The sequence below is a fragment of the Periophthalmus magnuspinnatus genome, chromosome 18 (genome assembly GCF_009829125.3).
Source record: "Periophthalmus magnuspinnatus isolate fPerMag1 chromosome 18, fPerMag1.2.pri, whole genome shotgun sequence".
Taxonomy (NCBI): domain Eukaryota; kingdom Metazoa; phylum Chordata; class Actinopteri; order Gobiiformes; family Gobiidae; genus Periophthalmus; species Periophthalmus magnuspinnatus.
Window position 1 is genome coordinate 12182808 of NC_047143.1, and position 22258 is coordinate 12205065.

Here is a 22258-nt window from a genome sequence, read left to right on the forward strand (position 1 = left end):
GGAGTACGTAAAGGGAGGAAGGCTGGGTCACTCCATTTTTAGTGATGTCCAAATGGGTAGTTGGTGAAAAAGTAGTGGACTAAACATTTCCCACAATGCACCTTGAAAATTAGTGTTCAGGTTCAGCACTGTTCACTTGACCTGTCAACATAGACCACAAGAGATGGGAGGGGCCTACAGAGAAATATTTAACAAAATTAATTTAACATTATTTTAAATATACTCATCTTAACTACGTTTTAGACAAATGACACAGCATGCTGTATTTGTGTCTGTCTAGTGTAGCAGACATCTCTGTAATACAGCTCCCTTACTGCATAAAATAATGAAAATATTTGTCTCATTAGTTCTGATCATGGATCTATTAGGGTCTTGATTTGAATAGCTCTTACATCTGTTCCAAAGATCTGAAGTTCATGAACGCCTCTACACATTACATCGGGGACCAGAGTATCAGAAAGAGTGTACTGTAAAGAGGTAGGGAGAGGAGGAAGGGGGCCTACGTAGGCAGAGAGTATAGTGTAAGGAGGGAGCCGAGAGAGAGGGCGTATGGAGGGATGGAGAGAGAGCAAAGCGAAGAAGGGAGTCTAGTGTACGGAGGTAGGGAGGAAAGGGAAGGGAGGGGGCCTACGTAGTAAGAGTGTAGTGTATGAAGGGAGCCTAGGGAGGGAAATAAGGGAGAGTGCGTAAGGAGAAAGGAGGCGCGGAGAGAGCACATCCAGGGCGAGAGAGGAGGAGCGGAGCGGAGCGATGAGTAGCCTACAGTCGGTTTAGAGCCAGAGCTCAGTAGCGTCGACAGCATGAACGACCTTCGCAACGAATAACGGAGCAACCACACCATCTCTCCCCCCGAAGGGAGAGGCACCGGAGCGGCCGCAGCATGGACGGGGAGACGGCCTTTCTGTGCGGCGTGGTGGAAGGTGAGAGCGGCCCGGTCACGGAGCTTTTACCGTGGGGCTCGGAGGTGGAATGGGTAATTAGAACAGCGTCTGACAAGAATGGAGAGGAATGCAAGGTTCTAGTTTAGTCTTGGTTTGTACCTGTGCAGACCTGATTTAGTCCTTTATGCAGTGTCGAGATGTGATTTATGTTTAGGCATAGTTTTGGCCTGATGTATTCCTGGTTTAGACCTGGTTTTGCTTATTCCTGGTTCAGACTTTTATTTTAGTCTTAGTTTAGTCCTGGTTCTGGCCTGGTTAAGTCCTGGTTCTGGTCTGGTTTAGTCCGGGTTCAGCCCAGTCTTGCTGGATGATGGGATGCTGTAGAGAAGCAGTCATGCGTGAAGTGAGCATCAGAACAGCGCCCATAATGTCTGCTACGGAACTGCTGCTGCCTAAGTCCTGGTAAAGTCCTCTTTAGTCCTAGTTTAGTCCTTGTTAAATCCTGCTTTAGGCCAGCATTAATTCTGATATATAATTTAACACTACTGTACAACGGAGTATAAGAGTCACTTAAATAAAAAATAAAAAAATAAAAATATGCGGGCGCAACGAGAATAAAGTCGTAGCATTTCGCCATTAAAGTCGTAATTTTACGAGAATAAAGTCGAAGCCAGAAAAAGTCGTAATATTACGAGAAAAAAAATCGTAATATTACGAGAATAAAGTCGTAACTTTGCGTGAATGAATGACCAGTGCGTTATGAAGAATTTGGAGCATTTTGTTCAGATATAGCAATTTCTTCCAAATCTGTCTGGTTCCTCCGACTAAACAAACTCAAATGCTTGCAGTGTCCATTCACAGTACTTATACTGATGATAGTGTGGTGATGGTGGGCTAAAAGACACAGTATTTCATCGTGCGTAAACCCCAATTGAAAGTTTATCCGAACAAAATGCTCCAAATTCTCCATAATGCATAACGCATTGATCACTCATTCACGCACAGCAGCCTATACTCTCATAAAAGTACGACTTTATTCTAGTAATATTACGACTTTTTTCTCGTAATATTACGACTTTTTTTTCTCGTAGCGCCTTCATATTTTTTTTTATTTAAGTGACCCTTATACTCCGTCGTACTACTGGTTAAATTCCCTTCTTTCAGTTTTTTGTTTAGTCCCGTTAGTTTATGCTTTAGACATGGTTTTGACCTGCGGAAGTCATGGGAGTAATTGATAGTAATTCTGGGTTAACCCCAGTCTTTTTTAAAACCATGTTACAGTGGTTTAATAATAACAACGTATTCATATTTATGTGTTTGTACTTTTCCAGAAGCTCAAAGTTATTTTAACATTTTGTGCATTCGCTTCACATTCACTCCACACTCTGTGGTGGTAACTATTGTAGCCAAATCTGCCCTGTTTGTAGGAAAATAGGGATGCAGTGGAGACTTAATGCAGAGCAGAGCACTGTACACTGCTGAGTTTACACAAATTTTATATAATATCATTTGGGGGGAAATATTGAAACTTGGTCCAGTCATTTCAACATCACAATAATCTCAGCTCAAACAAATATAAGCAACATGTCATATACGTTTCAACATTTAATTTCCTGACATGCTTGAAAAAACTTCCTGTTTGTTTTTGTGTGTAGGCAGCACGGTGGCTGAGTGGCAACACTCATGGCTCAAAGCAAGAAGGTTTGGTTTGATCCCCGAGTCGCCCAGGCCTTTCTGTGTGGAGTTTTGCATGTTTCTCCCCGTGTCTGGATGGGTTTCCTCTGGGTACTCCCCCATCAACCAAAACATGAACGCCCTTTGAGACAACTGTTGTTGTGAATTTGGGGGTTACAAAAATAAAATGAACTTATTTTCTCTCAGCAGGGCAAATAAAAATATTGTTTGTAGTAAAAAAAAAGATTCTGGCTACAAAAAGAGCACATTGAAAATAAAAAGGACAGAAAACAGTTTTCTAAACAAGTTGACATTAATAGTTGATTCACTTTTGTGTGATACTTTAGGCTTGTGCCATAGATTAATTTCAATTTAACTTATTATTGCTAATTTACTTACACATAAATTATGTCAACAAGTAATTGAGATTATTAACATGAATTCTTAAGTACTCTCAATGCGCACATGTGTTTTCTTGAGCATTAGCGTTGCTTGGCAATTGTACCTTCCTACTTGTACTACTCTAGTCTTCTGTCAAACAGTGTATTTGTGTGAGATATGTCACCTACTGTCATGTCATTTAGCCATTCCTTTCATTTTAGAATATATGTCCCACCTTCTCTCTAAGCAGAGAATGGTTTGAATAATTGAGATTTCAATTCTGACTGCAAATTGACTTTCTAGAGTTATAGTTGCTTCCTTTCTCATTTACCCTTCTGTATTCAAGACATCATTGCTCTGATCAATTCCTGTTTTTGCTCACACCCACTGCTGTGTACTTACTTCGTTCTCCAATTTTATTTTCTTAATCAGTGATACACATAAGATTTGGCAGCGTTGCATAACTATTTTGGCACAAATGAAAACAAATCTGCTGCTTTAGTAATGTGCAGCTATCCATGAGAAGTGCCGACAGTTGCACATAGTTGCATATTTTACAACTGTATAGCAGACACCAGCACAATAGGTCTTCTTTAAATTACTTGTTTTCTAACTAATCGAGCATCCCTAATTTCTGAAATCTTGAGTTATCCATTTTTGTCAATATCTCCCAAGTAGCTACATATTGCCCACACAGATATAACAAATAATACTCTACTCTCTGCAATAGCCCCCAGCTTCCATACAGAATGTCATTCACTGTGCACAATATGCATTTGGCAGTGCATTAAGACGAGTGTTCATTTAGCCCTAGTTCACACTCTGACCTACTTGTACTGGAAACACAAAGCAGTGGAGGGAAGCTTGAGATGGTCCAGACTAAAAATAGCGCTGTGATGGAGAGTGGTGCAGATGAGTTGTGTTTGCAGAGCCCAGGAGGTGTGGCCGCTCCAGCATTGCAATCACGGCTGCACAACAAATACGACATTCAGTTATACACATATTATGCAAAATTAACTTTTTCAAGTCTTAAACATGTTATAACCTTTATTGCTCATCAAAAACATAACAGGAGTTTTATGTAACTTAATTCACAGTGGTTTCAATAGTTCTCTGAATCACAGAAAGTATGTGATTTGAATTTTCCCAGAATTGCTGCATCAGAGATATAAGCCTTGCACAGTTTTAAAGGACACAAATCATCGCCAGACACATTTATTTGTGCCGTCAAATTGAGCTACTTACTACTGTGTGTGTACATCAACATGTCTGGGCATGTTCCTCTTTACCTACCTTTAATTGTTTTCCCTATAGTAATTCCCTCTGCTGCCAGTAGATGTTTGGCAGTAAATTTGACCAACTATGCTCTTTTTACAAGTGAAGAAACAAACCACTTTCATAGCAATGAGTCCACTACAAACACAGTTTTTTCCTTAGGTTAACTCAATAAATGTGAAAAAAAATCAGGTACACTTCCATCAATAGTTGGAGATTTGCATAAGTAACGGTAGGTGGAAATGCCAAATATTGCATTTAGATCCTTAATTTGGATAAAAATGCATTCACTTGCTTCAGATGAATTTTGATTTAAGCTCATAACAGTTAAAGTGCATTTGGGAAGGTGGAAACACATTTACACATGTGGATAAAATTGTTGGTACCCATCGGTTAATGAAAGAAAACCTCACAATGGTCACAGAAATAACTTGAATCTGACAAAAGTAATAATAAATACAAATTTTATGAAATTTAACCAATGAAAGTCAGACATTGCTTTTCAACCATGTTTCAAAAGAATTATTTAAAAAAAATACACTCATGAAACAGGCCTGGACAAAAATGATGGTACCCTTAACTTAATATTTTGTTGCACAACCTTTTGAGGCCATTCTTGGGAGATTTTAGCTGTGTGTTTTGGGTAATTGTCCTGTTGCAAGACTCATGATCTGCGACTGAGACCACAGCACAGTGACTACCTGTAGCCCTATATATAGGCCCACTGACTGATTACAAGTTTGTTGACACCTGTGATGCTAATTAGTGGACACACCTTGGATTAACATGTCTCTTTGGTCACATTATTTTCAGTGTTTTCTAGGGGTACCATCATTTTTGTCCAGGCCTGTGTCATGAGTTTATTTTTTTTTAATAATTCTCTTGAAGCACAGTTGAAAAGCAATGTCTGACTTTCATTGGTTAAATTTCATAGAATTTTGATTTATTATTACTTTTGTTAGATTATTTCTGTGACCATTGTGAGTTATTCTTTCATCAACCGACGGGTACCAACAATTTTGTCCATGTGTAGCTGCATAAACTTGCATAGCAATATAACAACATGACTGTCAGACTGCATACATTGCTCTGGACCAGAGTGGACACAAGTGATGAACAAAGCCAAAATAATCCCATTATGTTGGTGTTGGCCCAAAATCCTCTAGAGTACTTTGTCAAAGGCTGAGGCAGCAGGCTTTAGTTTTATGGCAAAACACATCTATTGCATTATTACAGTTTAAAGAACATGCAAATTTTTGGACATGAGATAAAGAGAAAGTGCATCCTATGTAGGATTAACAGTGTTATGACACAGAAGACTGCAGCTCCTGTAACCAGGTAACCAACATTGTAATTGTGAAGGAAGAGATTGCAGACCAGGTAGAGAGTTGAAAGAAGTTTATCTGATCAGATGAATGAAGTTACAGACAGCAGGCACATGCGTTGTGTTTCAGGGGAGTTTTCCAGTACTTAAAGCCCCATAAAGGTACTATCTATAGAAGGCAGGTCTTATAAGGACTTAACTCATTTTACATATTGTCCGTACAAGGTCACAAAGGGATGTATAGTTAGCAGTTCACAGATAGGTAAAATACGTCACTAACAGATGCTTGCAGTCACTAAAAAGATGTATGAGTAAAGTAAAAATGATGCTTTTAAACATGAAGTTTTGCTTTGATGGAAATTGGGATAAAGTAGCATTTGTTATGTGCTTTTCCGATGCAAATTTTGGAAATATACGTGTTTTATATGGGTTGAAAAGCAATTAATGGGACCAAGCTTTTGAACGATTTGCGTCATTGCTTTAGACTAATAAAGAAAGCATGTCTGGTCAGAGTGAGTTTCTTAAAAGATTTCTGGGCTTATTTCACACACCAAAAGCTCATCAAACACTCGCCCATTGGTACTGCTGCTCCTGTTGCTAACATCTTGCATTGGATGTAGTCTGACAATACATTCTCAACTCCTATTCCTTCATTTTCAATGCGCTCTTTGAAGAACTCTAGAAGCTGTCTCATTTCATTGATTCCATATTGCCTGAGTCATTCCTCTACAGTAGTGTCATTTTGAATGTATTGGGCCATGATAATGGATCAAGGGCCCTCACCTTTGCAATAGTGCCCGTTTGCTGCAGTTCACTGAGACACTCATTTAAATGACTAATGACTGAATCTGCTTGAATAACTGAGAACTATGCTGTGTCTACACTTAAATTTACTTGGAAACTAAACTAAAATAAATTATTTTAGACTTGTATGTTTCAATGACATTGGCCCATTCTGCTTTGAAGGTGGACAAAGAAGGATTTTCAAACATCGCACACTTGTACTCTAGTGTCTCAGTAAAAGTGGCGCATTTGGGGCCGAATTTCAGGGCAGTGATGTTGCAGACACATGCCTGTTGACATTCCACAGCTTGGACCACTGTGTTTGGAACATTTTGTGTAGTGTGCAATGTGGTCCAGCATGTCACATGAAGTGGAGGAGGAAGACATTCCCATATTGTTTGAGGTATTGTTTTATATACCTTGCTCTTCCCAACACTGTGACTTTTAACACATTATTGAGGTTACAGTGATAGTCATACTTGAATTTGTAAAAAAAAAACTGCCAATGAGCATTTGAGCCAATTCGGCAAGACCTGAGGGCCAACAAATTTGGCCAGAGTCTGGAAACCACTATACAGTGCACAGATACCGGGTGCTCCTCCTTCATCCTTCTGTCTGTAAGAGTGCAGCCGCACCATGTTTACAACCTAGACTGTCTGCAGCCCCGTCACTTCCAAAGCCAATCAGACACTGCATATGTAAATATAGAAAAAACAAAAGCTGCATCAGCATTTTGTAGGTCTTGGATGGAAATGTAGGCATAGACTGGCTGTTCAGTTGATAAAACAAAAATACATTAGTTTGACTGCAAAAAAATGTGATGAGAAGTGCTATAAGTACTTGTCTGTGGAGTAAAATCTCAAAAATGTGTATAGAATCTTGGCTATAAAGGATAAAAATATAAATAAATAATAGCATTATCAAAAGTATCAAAAATCTGATTGATACTAAATCTAGTATCAGAACTATTTGTATTGTTTGTACTAACTTGTTTTATTGTGTTTTTGCATGTTTTGTTTTATATTACTTTATATAGTCTTTGTATAGCACATTGGGCAGCAGTGGTTGCTTTTAAATGTGCTTTATAAATAAATTTTACTTTGACTTGACTTAACACGGACCACTATAGAACCTGTCTGGTCGACTGAGGGATTACACAGATATAAGGTCACATGATTATATAAAAGAGTACTATGATTGAATGTTGAAAATCACATTCTATTATCTAAAGAAATAGTGTTTTTTTAAATTATTATCATGGTATTGGAATCAGTATTGAGTATTGGATCTATTCCTTAGTATCAAAATCAGATTTGACATTTTTAGTATCTCTGCAGGTTTCTACGGTCGTCCCTGGTCCATGGATCAACGGAGAGTGCTCTTCCAGTGGTAAGTTAACCTCCACAGTAAGAATGGACCCGGGCGCAGGTGGCATCAATTATCAAAGGCAGTAATTATTTAGATAATAGAATGTCAACTGCAAAGAACTAAATATTTTAGGTTTTTACAGAAAAAAAGGGTGACCAGATTTTCAAAATTCTAAACTGGGACATATCCAGGTTGAGATGGTTGGTATAGATAAAATAGTGAAAAGAGTATGTAACATTGTCCATTTTTGACTAACTTGTTGGTCAGTATAAAATCTGAGGGACTCCCATCGGTACAAATTACCATTTTTTTCACCTTATGGTCAATTTTTATTTTATTTTATCTAAAACAAGAGACAATATATCCCCTTTGCTGTTTGTTATCAAATTGGTCAAAAATAGGGACACCTGAGACATGTCTTATATGAAACTGGTTCAATGATTTTGGATAAACCTACTGGAACATGGGCTGTAGAGCTCAAAATTGGGACTGTCCTGGTTAAATAGGGACATCTGGACACCCTACAGGAAAAATGTGCTGTACCTGTAGTGTAGACGTCTACAAAAATGTTGAAAGGCACGGAATTCTTAGTTTATCAGTCAGTTTATCATTTCAGTCTTCTCTCAAATGTGAATGCGTCTTGAGTTGTTTACAATGTGTACTCTGAACAGAATCCTGATACCTTGTAGTTGATGCTATCAACATTCCCTTGGGGTGTGATCCTAGCAGTAAGCATCTGAGGTTTGTTAGACTTTAATTTAAGCTTTATTTTAAAACAATCTGATTAGTTACATTACAGTCACAAGCTAGATACCATTAGCCAACAGCTTTTCAGTGAGTCACTCTCATCTACACAGGAGCATGTACACTCATGCTGATCAGACTCCTGAAAATGTGGTGTTTAAATCTATTTTTTCTTGAGTAACTGCTGAAGATTCCACCATAGAGACATATGATCAAATGCAAATCATAATGAATTGAAGAACATTGCTTTTTTTATTTTATTTTATTTTTTTACCAAGGTAACCAAAGGCATGTTTAAAAGCGAATAATGGCCAAAATTGTGTATATATCATAATATAACTTATAACAAATAATTTTGTCCAACGACTAGCAGCTATTAGCATGCTTAGCATTACTGTGAAGGCAAAACTTCACTCTGGCCTCTGAAATTTGTCAAAAGTGCTTACACCATCGGTGAATAATTAGAATGCTAGAATTTAGGAAAGTGAGAAATAACTTTGGACCACTGCAAATTGTTTAAAATTAACTAGTTCTGTTTTTCACATTTTGATGGTAAAAAGGTGTGCACAGATTCTTTAATATTACTGTACTGTCTTTGTTCCCTGTGTGAAACTGCGTAACCTGCTGATTGTACATGGGCACATGTGGTTGTGTAAGTTTGGTGGAGGTGTGTGTGTCTGTGGGAGGGGCTTACACACCATCTGTCCAGAAAGAGAAGAGAGGAGAGAGAGTCCTCCAGCCACCCACATGCAGAGAGCCGGAGCCAGGGCCTATGTCCTGGTCCTCACACACTCCTACACCACCTACATGTACACACGTGGACAAAACTGTTCGTACCCATCGGTTAATGAAAGAATAACTCCCAATGGTCACAGAAATAACTTGAATCTGACAAAAGTAATAATAAATAAAAATTCTATGAAATGTAACCAATAAAAGTCAGACATTGCTTTTCAACCATGCTTCAAGAGAATTATTTAAAAATAAATAAATAAATTTTTATTTATTATTACTTTTGTCAGATTCAAGTTATTTCTGTGACCATTGGGAGTTATTCTTTCATTAACCAAAGGCTACCAACAATTTTGTCCACATGTGTATCTCTATGGTGGAACAAGGCACACATTAGCAAATACTGTCAAATGATGAAATGATGTCCTGTTTAGGACTGATTTTCAACAAAAGGTGAGAGTGACTAACTTAAAAATTGGCTAATGCTAGCTACCTTGTGACTGTAATGTTATGTGTTAGAGACTTGCACAAATCAGCTCACCCATCAGCTCTTTATAATCAGATTAACAAAGCTCAGGTTAAAGTCTAACTTGAGTAACAGAACATCAAAGCAGTGTCTAGTTAACTTCACACCCATTAGGAATGTTGATGATATCAGCCACAAAGCAAAGTGTGTTCTACATGTATCTGTATGGCATATTTGAGTGATTTTTATACTCCTGTATTCAAGACGTCATTCCTTTGTTCTACTTCTGTTTTAACTGCCACTGGTACATACCCATTTCTCTGTAGTTACTTTGTTCTTCAGTTTTATTTTCATAATCGGTGATACACATAGAATTCGGCAGCATTGTATAATCATTTTGATTCAAATGAAAAAAACAAACAACAACAACTTTGCTTTGTGTAGCTATCCATAGAAGTGGCTGACAGTGGATGACACTTTGTTTTGATGACATTTACATCCAGTGATCCAAAGCTTTTCCTCACTACCCTTTTGCATTCCTAGCATATTTATAAAAAACTTTCACAACTCCAGAGGGGAGTTTTTCTGTCACTATAAAGCTAACAATAACTAGTATGCCAACAGTGTATTTCCAGATTCTCAGACAATATCACACCTATTTTGACTTCAGGAGCTGCTAATACAATATATCTTAACTGGGGCAATGCTGCTCCAATTTATGTAAATAAAATGGATGCAGAGGATCTACAAAGCCAGTAATATTCCTTTTGTGTGTCACCTGTCAGGATGCAACAGTGGGGGTTAAATACATATCTCTACGGTCCTAAAGACGACCTCAAACACAGACTGCTCTGGAGAGAAGTCTACTCCTCAGACGAAGAAGGTACACGTCCTGTCCTCTGTGGTCCATCTGTGTCTCTGTCCCTATATGTCCCCCTCTGACATGTCCCTTTCTGACCTGTCTCCCTGTTTCTCTCTAATCTTTCTCTCCAGTCCCCCTGTCCCTCTTTGACATGTCCCCCTGTCCCCTTGTCCCTCTCTGACCTGTCCCTCTGTCCTTCTCTGTCCTGTCCCTCTGTCCTTCACTGACATGTCCCTCCCTGACATATCCCTCTGTCTTCCTATCAAACCATTCCATCTCTGACATGAGTCTTTTTGACCTCTCCCTCTTGTCTCTATCCCCTCTGACCCTCTCTGACCTGTCCATCTATGACCTGTCTCTCTGTCCTTCTGCCCCTCTCTGACCTGTTCCTTTGTCCCTCTATCCTCAGCCCAGTTGAGGACATTGATTGTGGAGGCGGAGCGCAGAGGCCTTACGTTTGTGTACGCCCTGTCTCCGGGACAGGACATTGTCTTCTCATCGGCCTGTGACCTGTCCCTGCTCCAAAGGAAACTGCGACAGGTGCACCCCTGTGTCCTACCTGCTGAGTGTTCTTTATTGTACTTGGCTGAAAGACACTGTACCTGAACAGTTTTCAGTTATTCCTCACTTACCATAGGCATTCTGAGCACCCTAATTAGTCACTGCAGTGAGTTTATGAGCACTTTTCACAACTTTCAGAGATGAAGTGGAGTTTTGCCATCACGGTAAAGCTAATAACAACTAATATGCACTTCTTGACTATCAGACAATAAAACACTTTATCAGATGCAGACAGTATACAGCGGACTTATTTTGCTTTTACAAAACACAGTGGTCTGTACTGGGGCAAAAACATTCTGCTCAAATACATGGGTAAACATGGGATGCAGGCTCTTTAATTTGAGTGAGTGATCCTGCATATTTCTTTTTCCAGCTTCTCTTTACGTCACATGTTCATATGTTTTCTTTTATTATAGTCCAGGCTGATCATTAGTATGCTGAAATGGTCATGATTGACTAAAGTTGGAAAGCATTCTCTCTATTCTAAGTTGTAATATAGGAACTTACATGGCTATGGGGTACAAAGAATAATAGGCCCTAAATGTATAAAACAATAATGGAATTATGGACCCTCCTGAATGTGTGGGATTACACGGAGAAAAACATGAAATTTGACCCCATTACAGACAGGATTGTGAAGCCGTTGCACATTTCCTAAATTGTTGCAGCTTTACAGGCAGTTTTCACCACGCGCAGCTCCGCCTAACAGTTTAATTCTTAATTACTCTCATGGTGACGAATGTACAAAAAGCACTCCTGGTTTAGAATAAACAGTGATTCTGGTTTTAAATGATGACCATAGGCGCTGATTTATGGTTTTTTTTTTTTTTAAGTGGGTAAGTTAAGCTTTATTTCTGACCCTTTGTTTGCTCAGAGTTGAGGATCTAACCATTATCACACAAGGCAAAACAGTGCAGACCTGCAGTGATTGAAATGACTGACAACACAGAGGGAGGGAGAGAGGAGCGAGAGACACTACGTTATACTGTAAGCGGAACTCGCAAAAGTAGAATCAAAATGAGATGGGGGAAATTCATTGGATCTGTGCCCATGATGATGACTTTTATTTCATAAACTCGTGGTCTCTGAGCATGCTTTTCTCGAGCTCCTCGAGGCTCCGCAGCCCTGTGAAGTGGACTGGAGTGGAGGGGTTTATACTGCTTGTAGTAGAATAAAGTGCATGAAAAATGTATTAGCCAACTACAATATAATTTTTGACGCATTTGGGTTGCCGTAGATCTGACTATCTGTAGGGGTTACAGAAGTGTTTTTGACCTATTTGACTTGCTGTAGTTCTACCTCTCTGTGCAGGAGTTACAGTAGTGTTTCTGCCTTGTTTGGTTTTCTGTAGCTCTTTTTCTCTCTATGTAGGTGTCAGAGCTGGGCTGCCGAGCCTTTGCCCTCCTCTTTGATGACATCGACCACTCTATGTGCCAGGCCGACAGCCAGGTCTTCTCCTCCTTCGCCCACGCTCAGGTCTCTGTTACCAACCAGATGTACCAAGCCCTGGGGGAGCCTCCAGTCTTCCTCTTCTGTCCCACAGGTACCACAGCCCAAATTAAAGTTGTTCAGTTGTTCATTATTACAGGTTTTAGAAGTGGGAATACAAAACTAATTTTTTTTTTTTTTCTTAAAGTAGACTTAAAGTAAAAATAAGACATTGAATTACATGAATGTGCATTATGTAACTTTTCTGTTACACAGCGGTCACCATCTACATGTCTTCATGGAGACAATCCGGTACCTCTTGATAATAACTACACCTTAATTAGCTTTAATAAAACATGAACAAATTGCTTATTCATAAAAAGCTAATTGTTTATTATTTAAGAATAAATCAGGCTTAGTAGCCACATTAGGAGTTCGGGTGGTAATAATGAAGTAATCAATGGACCAAACTCATTCTTAATAAACTCTTCATTATGAATTAAAATTTTGTTCATACTTTATTAACAGAGAGTATTATGAAAAATCCACTTTTTTGGAGCTTTCTAACATGTTATAACATAATTTCCTCATCAAAAACATGACATGACATGTTTTTTTAGATGTCATCCTTGCAGGTTTGAGTATTTCAGCGATCTCTCCCGAGCCCTATTTGAACTCTTCTTATGGTTAGCTTTAAGATTCTTAACAAGGTTCAGCCCACAAGCCTGCCTCATCAATGCTCCCACACAGCACTTCTCCATAAATATACAAAAGCATTATTCAAAACTGTAGTGATGATGCTGATGTGTCATGTGTACTCTCCCATGTAGAATACTGTGGATCCCTGTGCTCTCCCAGTGTGTCCAAGTCTCCATACCTCCAGACTGTGGGAGAGGAGCTGCTGCCCAACATCTCTGTCATATGGACAGGTGATTTGCATACTCAGACATAACTATGTATTCATTAAAAGGTCTTATATTATGAAAAAGGTCATGTTACAATGTTGTTACCTCCTGAAAAACATACCTGGAGTTGTGTTTTATTTCATTCACACATATTTGAGGGACTATGTCTCTCGGCTGGCCTGGGAATGCCTTGGGGTCCCACCGGAGGAGCTGGAGGACATGTCTGGGGTGAGGGAAGTCTGGGAGTCCCTGCTCAGACTGCTGCCCCCGCGACCCGGCCCCGGATAAGTGGAAGAAAATGGATGGATGGATGGATGGATGTTTGAGTAACCATTTATTAATAATCTGTCTACATCACCAAAGCACAAAATGCTCTCTTCCACTTTGTGATGTCATGCAGTGACAGTTTTCAAGTACCTTTTACCTATTGTTGACTAGAGATTGGCCATTTCAGGGCTGAAATTGAAACTGAAATGATTCTAGTGAAGGTCTATGGAGTATGAAAGCACAGTAAAGCACTTTGTGTATTACCACATGACATCACAAGGTGGAACTGAGTTTTTAGTTTGAGAGAAGAACTGAACCTAAATAGGGTTGCAGGGTGTGTGGGTTAAACATGAATAGAACAAAACACAACTCCAAGCATGTTGATGATGAGAAAATAACATAACACAGATCAGAAAATAAGCACAAGAGGCCACACTTGGTTTTCATACAGCTCTGTATGTAAATGTGCAGAGGTGGTAGTACTCATTTACTGGAGTAACCTTTAGATAAAATAATACTTCTTAGGGTATCTTTCAGACCCTGTACTTTCAGTTCTATTTGAGTAATATATTATACAGTGTAACAGTACTCTCACTTGAGTAACACATTGTACAGTGTAACAGTGCTCTTTTTTTGAGTAACACATTGTACAGTGTAACCGTACTCTTACTTAAGTAATATATTGTCGTGGTTACTCTTCCCACTGTAAGTCTACAAGTGACAAAAGCTTTATGACAATATTAGTTCTTTTTAACATTTGTGTTTCTTGTACCAATGATTTTGTTTTTTCTCACTTTTGTAGTTTACCTTTTGTAAATTTAAGATTTGTGCGTTTTGTCCTTCCAATGACATTCATTTACAATTACTCTTCTCACTATTACTTCAGTAATACTTAAAGTAGTACAATTTTTTTTTTTCTGGGCCACTTTGTGGTAATATTATTTTGAAGTAACAGTACTCTTTACCAGTGTTGGGCATCTTACTTCAAAAATGTAATTAGTTATAGTTACAAGTTACTTCTCAGTTACTTTTTGGGAGAAGTAACTAGTTACTAGGCAAAGTAACTATGCCGTTATGTTAAAACAATAAAAACACAACAGATGTGATCCTTTAACATTTATTTCACTTTAACAGATTGCAATTATATTGCATTTGTTTACAAGTAAATTATAGAATGTATCAAAAATAAAAATAAAAATATATAAAAAATTACATTTGTAGTGCAAATAAATTAACATGCCACACAATTTCAGACAACTGTACTTCAAGTATTTTCTTCATTAAAATAAACAATAACAATAAAGTGCTTTCAGTATAATACTGAAAAAATTCATTGCCATGTATTGCAAAACTAAGGCATTCAAATGTAAACCTGTAATAAAATAATACAAAACCTTTAAGCCTTCTCTGGCCACATACTGCAATTCTCTGTCCAGTATTCAAATATTAATCACTCTTATTTCAACATAAACTGAACTTTATCCAACTTTTGAACATTCATTAAAAGATTCACATAATCCCTACTAACACTTATCTATTCCTTTATTTATCTATCTATCCATCCTAACGATTGAACCAGTGGTTGTATCTTAATAATAATAATAATAATAATAATAATAATACATTTTATTTGTTAGGTGCCTTTCAAGGCTCTCAAGGTCGCCGTACATCAAGACACCAAAATAGTACAACACAAAATGAAACAGTGTAAAATGATTAAAAATATTTAAAAACAAATATAGATTAAAGCAAATATAGATTATAAGACAGTGCAGTTATGGTCAGAGAGGTCAGGGCGAGAAGGCCTTTCTAAACAGATGCGTTTTGAGTTTAGATTTGAAGTGTGAGAGTGAGTGTGTGTTGTGGAGGTCACGGGGGAGGGAGTTCCAGAGCTGGGGAGCAGAACAGCTGAAGGCTCCCCATAGTGGCGAGACGGGCAGGAGGGACAGTGAGGTGCAGGGAAGAGGAGGAGCGGAGGGAGCGGGCAGCTGTGGAGATGTGAATGAGGTCAGACAGGTATGGAGGGGCCAGGTTGTGGAGGGCTTTGTATGTGAGGAGTATGATTTTGTAGTGTATACGGTGCGTGATGGGGAGCCAGTGGAGCTGTTGCAGCTTAGAAGCAGAAGTCTTTCAAACCTCTGATCTGAGAGCCTGTTCCTCTTTGGAGAGAACACAGTCACATTTCTGATCAAAACACAACTCAAACCCAATCAGCTGTCAATGCACGTGTGGACAGGACATCATTTCTCATCATGCATTAAGCGTTTGTAGTCCACGCAGGCGGCCGCAGTCAGTGGAGAGTTGCTGCGCTTGCCTTGCTCAAAAACTTCCCGTTACCGGCGCACAGGTTACGTCAGAGCAAGTCGATGGCATCTTGGACACAAAACTAACCGGCATGCACCGTGCACCGATCAACGGTGATCGTATCTGCGCCTGCCTTGCTCATCTCAAACAAGCCTTTTATCTCACCCCTTTCACCAAAGAAACACAACAGCTTTGCAGCTCCCTTGGCTGAGAGACTGCTCTGATGAAGAGCAGAGTGAACTGAATTAATAGTAACACGCCACATTTTATTGTCAGTAACAGTAACTGCGTTGGAACGCTGGGAAAAGTAATTAGATTCCTCCGTTAGTGAAAAAATAATGCAGTTAGTAATGCCGTTATAGTTTAACTCCGTTATTCCCAACACTACTCTTTACTAGGGATGCACTGATCCAGGTTTTTCAGTTCAGATACCAATATCGATCATATGTGCCGATACCCAATATTCACCCATACCAATGTAGGGACGGAAAATGGCAAATTTTTCCTTAAAACACAGTTATTACATAAGAGATTCAGTTGTGTTATGCAGCTTTATATGAGTACAAATCTAAACATAATTTTTAGTCTGGATAAAAGATTCTAAACAAATTGCTAGTATACATTTGTGTTTGTGAGTTTGTTTTCAATACCATTTGATTACAAGAGTTTATTATTGTTTGCAGTGTTTTATTCATATTTTGTTTATTATACAGCACTGAAAGCATTTTGCACCATAACACCATAACAGCAAAACTATATTGTAATATAACATAAATAAATCTTTGGTTTGCTGCAGGCAGTAAAGTCATCTCCAGGAAGCTGACGGTTGACTGCCTGTCTGAGGTACAGGCAGTCCTACAGCGCCAACCTTTGGTCTGGGACAACCTCCATGCCAACGACTATGACTCTAGGAGACTGTTCCTGGGACCCTTTAAAGGCCGTGAACCCGAGCTACGCAGTCACCTGAGGGGCCTGCTCCTTAATCCCAACTGCGAGTTTGAAGCCAATTACATCCCTCTGCACACACTGGGCAGCTGGTACAGAGCCGGCTGTTATGATGCCAAAGGTCAGTTCTGTTACATATGTCAAACTATAGTGGACCTAACACACAGCTAGTGATAACAATCACTAGGGATGCACGGATATTTAATATAATATTTAATCGTTCAATATGGGTGTCACAATTCAATAGTGTTATTTTGGCCCAGAAGCAAAACAGTTCTGGACCCTCTCCTCCTCCCCGCCTGGCCCTCCTACACCCGCCTCCCTCTCCTCCTCGCCTGGCTCTCATCCTCCTCGCCCGGCTCTCCTTCTCCTTGCCTGGTCTTCCTCCTCCTCACCTGGCCGATTTTTCTTGTTTTGTCTGATTTTTCCTGTTGTTTGATTTTCCTGTTTGTTTTTGTGCGTAGGCAGCACAGTGGCTGAGTGGCAACACTCATGCCTCACAGCAAGAAGGTTTGGTTCGATCCCCGGGTCGCCCAGGCCTTTCTGTGTGGAGTTTTGCATGTTTCTCCCCGTGTCTTGATGGGTTTCCTCTGGGTACTCCGGTTTCCCCCATCAAAAAAAACATGAACGCCCTTCGAGACAACTGTTGTTGTGATTTTGGGCGTTACAAAAATAAAATGAATTGAATTGAGTTAAACTTGCCATGTTCCCCAGAGGCACTTTTTATTTTACTCTCATAGACCCAGGATCAGGACCGGCTACAGACCAAGAGACCACCGCTGTGTCTCTAAAGGCAGGGGACTGTGGGAAGGAGCTACTGTCTCTCATTGTTGCTGCTGGAGACCAAGCAGAGCAGTGTGGATACAGGCATGTAAACGTAGTGAGAGGAGAGTCAGAACCTGGAGAAAAAGAAAAAAAAAAAATTGAACTAAATGAGGCAAAACACTTCACATATAGAATACTTTACAGCAGTTGTACTGCACTTTATTGAAATTAGATGTTTATATTTTGCACAAAAAACCCATAATAATTTTGTTTTTGTTTTTCTAAGGCCCAAAATGTTTTGAAATTGAATTGATATTGTGACCCATGTATCAGCATACATATTGAATCGTGACAAAACTGTATCTTTCCATCTCTAACAATTACAGTCATATCCTAAAACACACTGTACATACAGTTACATGCTTTCATACATATTTCAACTGGATCATTTTAATTAAAAGTACAGTATATAGTCTGCACTGTTAGTTTAAAAAAAAAAAAAAAAAAGGTACAACTGAACCTGGACTGCCAGTGCTTTAACCTGCATATAGAGGAGACACCTAAATATGAAGAACTTGGTCATCATGTCCAATGTTTTGGTAATTAAAATGCTAACTGTATCTCTAATATATATATATATATATATATATATATATATATATATATATATATATATATATATATATATATATATATATATATATATATATATATATATATATATATATATACACACACACACACACACACACACACACACATACATACCGGTAATGTTCGTAGATGTTTCTTATGTTACATCTCTCTTCATCATACATACACATGTAAATAAGAATCTCACTCTAATAATTGTGTGGTACAGAGGAGTGGGAGTACTGCCCGGAGCGTGCCCTGAGCTTGGCTCTACAGGGCTGGATGGAGGAGTTAAACCGCCCCCTCCACGCAGGTCAGACCCACATGGCTTCTCTCACCACCCTTAAGTATAACCTTTGTCTATCTTCTACAGTTGGTTGCGTTTGTGATGTTGTAAAATATGATGTCAAAATGTTAGATTTAGATCTATGAGTTGCATCGGTGATTTTATCTGTTTCCAGTGAGGCATTTAGGTGCTGGATCTCCCTCTGCTGTTAGCAACAGAATTAATGAATGAAAAAATAAACAAATTATCCACTGGGAATGCTATGCTAATAGATAGGGATCAGCTGATATGGGTTTTTTAGCTGATGTAGCTATCCCATATTTTTGCCCCGCTGCTGTATCCGATATTTGCCAATACCAATATATTGCATTTAAACTCTATAGCAAGGTCCACAAATGTATCTTAAGTTAAAGCAACAATTGCATATTAACTTTTCACTTTTGTAAAAACAAAAATGACAATAACAAAATGTGTTTATCTGGAATATAAAATAATTTGTTACATATTTTGTAAACATACATCCATATAACACTCTTCTATTTCCATTCTGACTTGTTAATCTGGTCAAAAAGGCTACACAGAGAATGGGGCAGCACAAAAAATATTGGCATTGAGCCCTTACCGATATAAGCACCTCAGCATCGATGTCAGCTAATACCAATACTGGAATCGAGAGATTGGGTCTGCTGAAGGTTTATAGGCTTAAAAACTGTGTAGGAGTCCGCAACTAAATTATCAAAATGCAAACAAAGCATTTTTGAGTGCTCAGAGAAGACGAATTTGGATTAATGAAGTAACTAATCAAACATGAATTAAACAAAATACAACTCCACATATGTTTTTAAGGAAGGGAAATTTTTTGACAGAGAAGACATTGAACACTGTGCCAGTTTTTGTTTAACATGGATAAATCCAAGATATAAATCAGGTCAACACATCTGCAATCTGACAGTTAAACCGCAAATTCCACCATAGAATTCTGACCTGTCCTCCAGCTCAATTTTAAACTATAGGGACAGACACCATGGCTATTCACCATCAAGATCATGTTCCAGCATAGGTTTCATTTAGCAAGTTAGTGAAAACATAAATCTAAGTAAATTCAAATTTGAATATAAATTTGCTTTAACAAGTAAAATGACATACCAATGGAATATATTTTCTTCTTGATTCAAGCAACAAAGGATTCCACCTCTTATTTTAAGTGGAAGGAGTTTTTATTCTTATCTTTGTCTAACATTATTGATACTTTGCAGTGACACTGGGGCGTTCAACATATATGTCTGTGGCGGAACGATCAGTAGTTACCACGGTAACACAATGCACACATTTGCAATAATAAAAAAATAAAAAAAAGAGTGTTCATCGTCCTGTTTAGGCATTTGATTTTCAACAAAAGGTGAGAGTGATTAAAAGCTATTGGTTAATGGTAGAAGATTTAAGATGGACTTATTAAACAATACAACATCAGCTCATCTGTTGCAGTTTCAGCTAGTCAGTTCTATGTTTTCAGATTGTGTTAAAACAAAGCTCAGATTAAAGTCTAACTTGAGTAACAGAGCTTCAGACAGAACGGTGCCTTTAGTTAGTAAAACACCCTCAGGGAATGTTGATGACATCAGTTGCAGAATAATTTTAGTACAAACAGCCTTGTTCCATTGGTACATAATTTACTTATGTGAAATTTACTCAAATTAAATAATTTTTTTTTCTTAATTCTAGTCATTCTAATTTTGATGGATTTTATTTTTTGCAGTGTAATTATCAGTTATTATCTTTCCAAATGATCCATTCACATAATTTACTCCTCTGCGTGTGTGCGTATGCGTGCATGTGTGTGTGGAGGGCAGGTCGTCAGGGCAGGCACCCAGAGTCGCGCTCCTCCTCTGGATCCACAGCATACCGCCACCACGGCCCCGACAGAAACCAGTGCTCTGGCCTCAGAGGGACCATACCCCTACCCGTGTTCCCCCTGGACTCCAGTTCTCCCCCTAGCTCCCCTACACAGGCCCGCAGGGAGGTCAGCAGGGAGGTCAGCAGGGAGGTCAGCAGGGAGGTCAGCAGGGAGGCCTGCAGGGAGGCCCCAGACGCGAATCAGAAGAGGAGAGGTAGACAGAGCAGTCCAGGGAGCAGGTCTGAAGCTGGAGGAGGACCAAAAGCCCATAGCCAAAGGTGGGAAGGAATGACTAATATTTAATTTACATTTATAACTGGTAATTGTACATAAATAATGTACAATGATAAATGACAATGATAATGTACATGATAAAAAAGCTGCAAATCTACCTATGTTTAGCCACATTCACACATAGTTTCCAGAAAAAATGCTGTGTATGAAATGCCAGAATACTTAACTTGGCATTTGGGTCTCTACACTCTCACATAAGCCATGACCCAGTTCAACAGCTGCATCCTTCAAAGGACCCAGCCAACAAAGTCAACTACATATAGCCCAGATTAGCAGCTCTTTTTGAAATGTGATTGAAGGTGGAGTTTAGGTGTATTTTAATTTAATGAAAAAATTGGGTACAGCACTTTTTAAATTTGAGTACAATTGCTGATCACCCCCTTCTACCCACAGGCGGGCTTCCTCTGGGGGCAAAGGTTGTCTGACAGAGTTCCAGGTGCGCTTGTTGGTGGGTCTGCACTACCTTCCCCATGAGCACGGCCCTGCTGCCCAGAAGCTCCTGCAAGACCTGACCTGGCTCAAATCCAACTGCCACACTGTCAGCGCCAACGGCAAGAAGACCTCCCCCCAGAAGGTCAGTCTGTCACACATATCTGAAATGTATTGACTGCTGATTGACTAAAAAAATTATACAAGATAGATAGATAGAAAGATTGATGGAGGGACTGATGAAGGGACTGATAAAGGAGATGGAGAGATTAAAATCAAAATCACTCTATATTTAAGGGTGAATTTAAGCACATTGAGAAGTAAAATACAATAATAATAGAAAGCTCAAACTAAATTCTCAGTGCAGCTCAACAGGTAGAATCATCATATCTTGTGTCAGGGCCATTTGAGGGGAGTTGCGACTTTCAGGACCAAAGCATCCCTGACAGCTCTAGAAACACAACAAGAAAGCCTCTCCTAAGCCTCACTCTCGCACCGCTCTGTTGCTTCGGTTGGTGATGAGACGAGACAGATGGAGAGAGGGATGATAGGAGTAAGGGAAGGAGTGATGAAGGGGCTAATACAAAGACAAATAGAGGGACAAATGGAGGAAGAGTTGAAGGGGCTTAAAGATGCACTATGTAACTTGTGTAGGTGCAGGGTCAGGTGGAGGAAGAGACTGACATGATGGAGGAGGTTAAGCTGGAGCAACTGTACCGATGGATAGGCGCTTCACAATAATAACTATATGAATTGTTTAATTCATCATAGAAGGGGTCTCTTTTTATTGTGGGTACTTTTTTATCTGTATTAGTGGGAAACTTATTGTTATTTTCTATATTATGATATTTGAGCCATTAAAGGTGCTTGATGATGTCTTAGTACACCAAAATTTCTAGTCAACTAATTGTTTTATTTTTAATTATAATGATTTATATGCAACAACAGAAGAAAGGAGAAGTTAATGAAAGAGTGAGTTAGTGGAAGATTTATTTATTTATTTTTTTTATTTAAGGTGTAATATGTCTTTATACAGATACTTTTTTCTGCACAAATA

At 38.9% G+C, this 22258-nt stretch overlaps 1 protein-coding gene across 1 annotated transcript in view; it reads left to right on the plus strand.

The window, feature by feature from the left end:
• The first annotated feature begins 720 nt into the window (after positions 1-720).
• si:dkey-183c6.8 (protein O-GlcNAcase) overlaps positions 721-22258 on the plus strand; it is a 34290-nt gene continuing 12752 nt past the window's right edge. Inside the window, exons 1-11 of the mRNA XM_055228883.1 lie at positions 721-920; positions 7656-7707; positions 10414-10511; positions 10900-11030; positions 12423-12594; positions 13310-13408; positions 16752-17021; positions 18528-18645; positions 20430-20756; positions 21166-21346; positions 21856-21914. Coding sequence (XP_055084858.1) covers positions 881-920; positions 7656-7707; positions 10414-10511; positions 10900-11030; positions 12423-12594; positions 13310-13408; positions 16752-17021; positions 18528-18645; positions 20430-20756; positions 21166-21346; positions 21856-21914 — 1547 coding nt within the window. The 5' untranslated portion in view covers positions 721-880. The remainder of the gene's footprint in view (positions 921-7655; positions 7708-10413; positions 10512-10899; positions 11031-12422; positions 12595-13309; positions 13409-16751; positions 17022-18527; positions 18646-20429; positions 20757-21165; positions 21347-21855; positions 21915-22258) is intronic.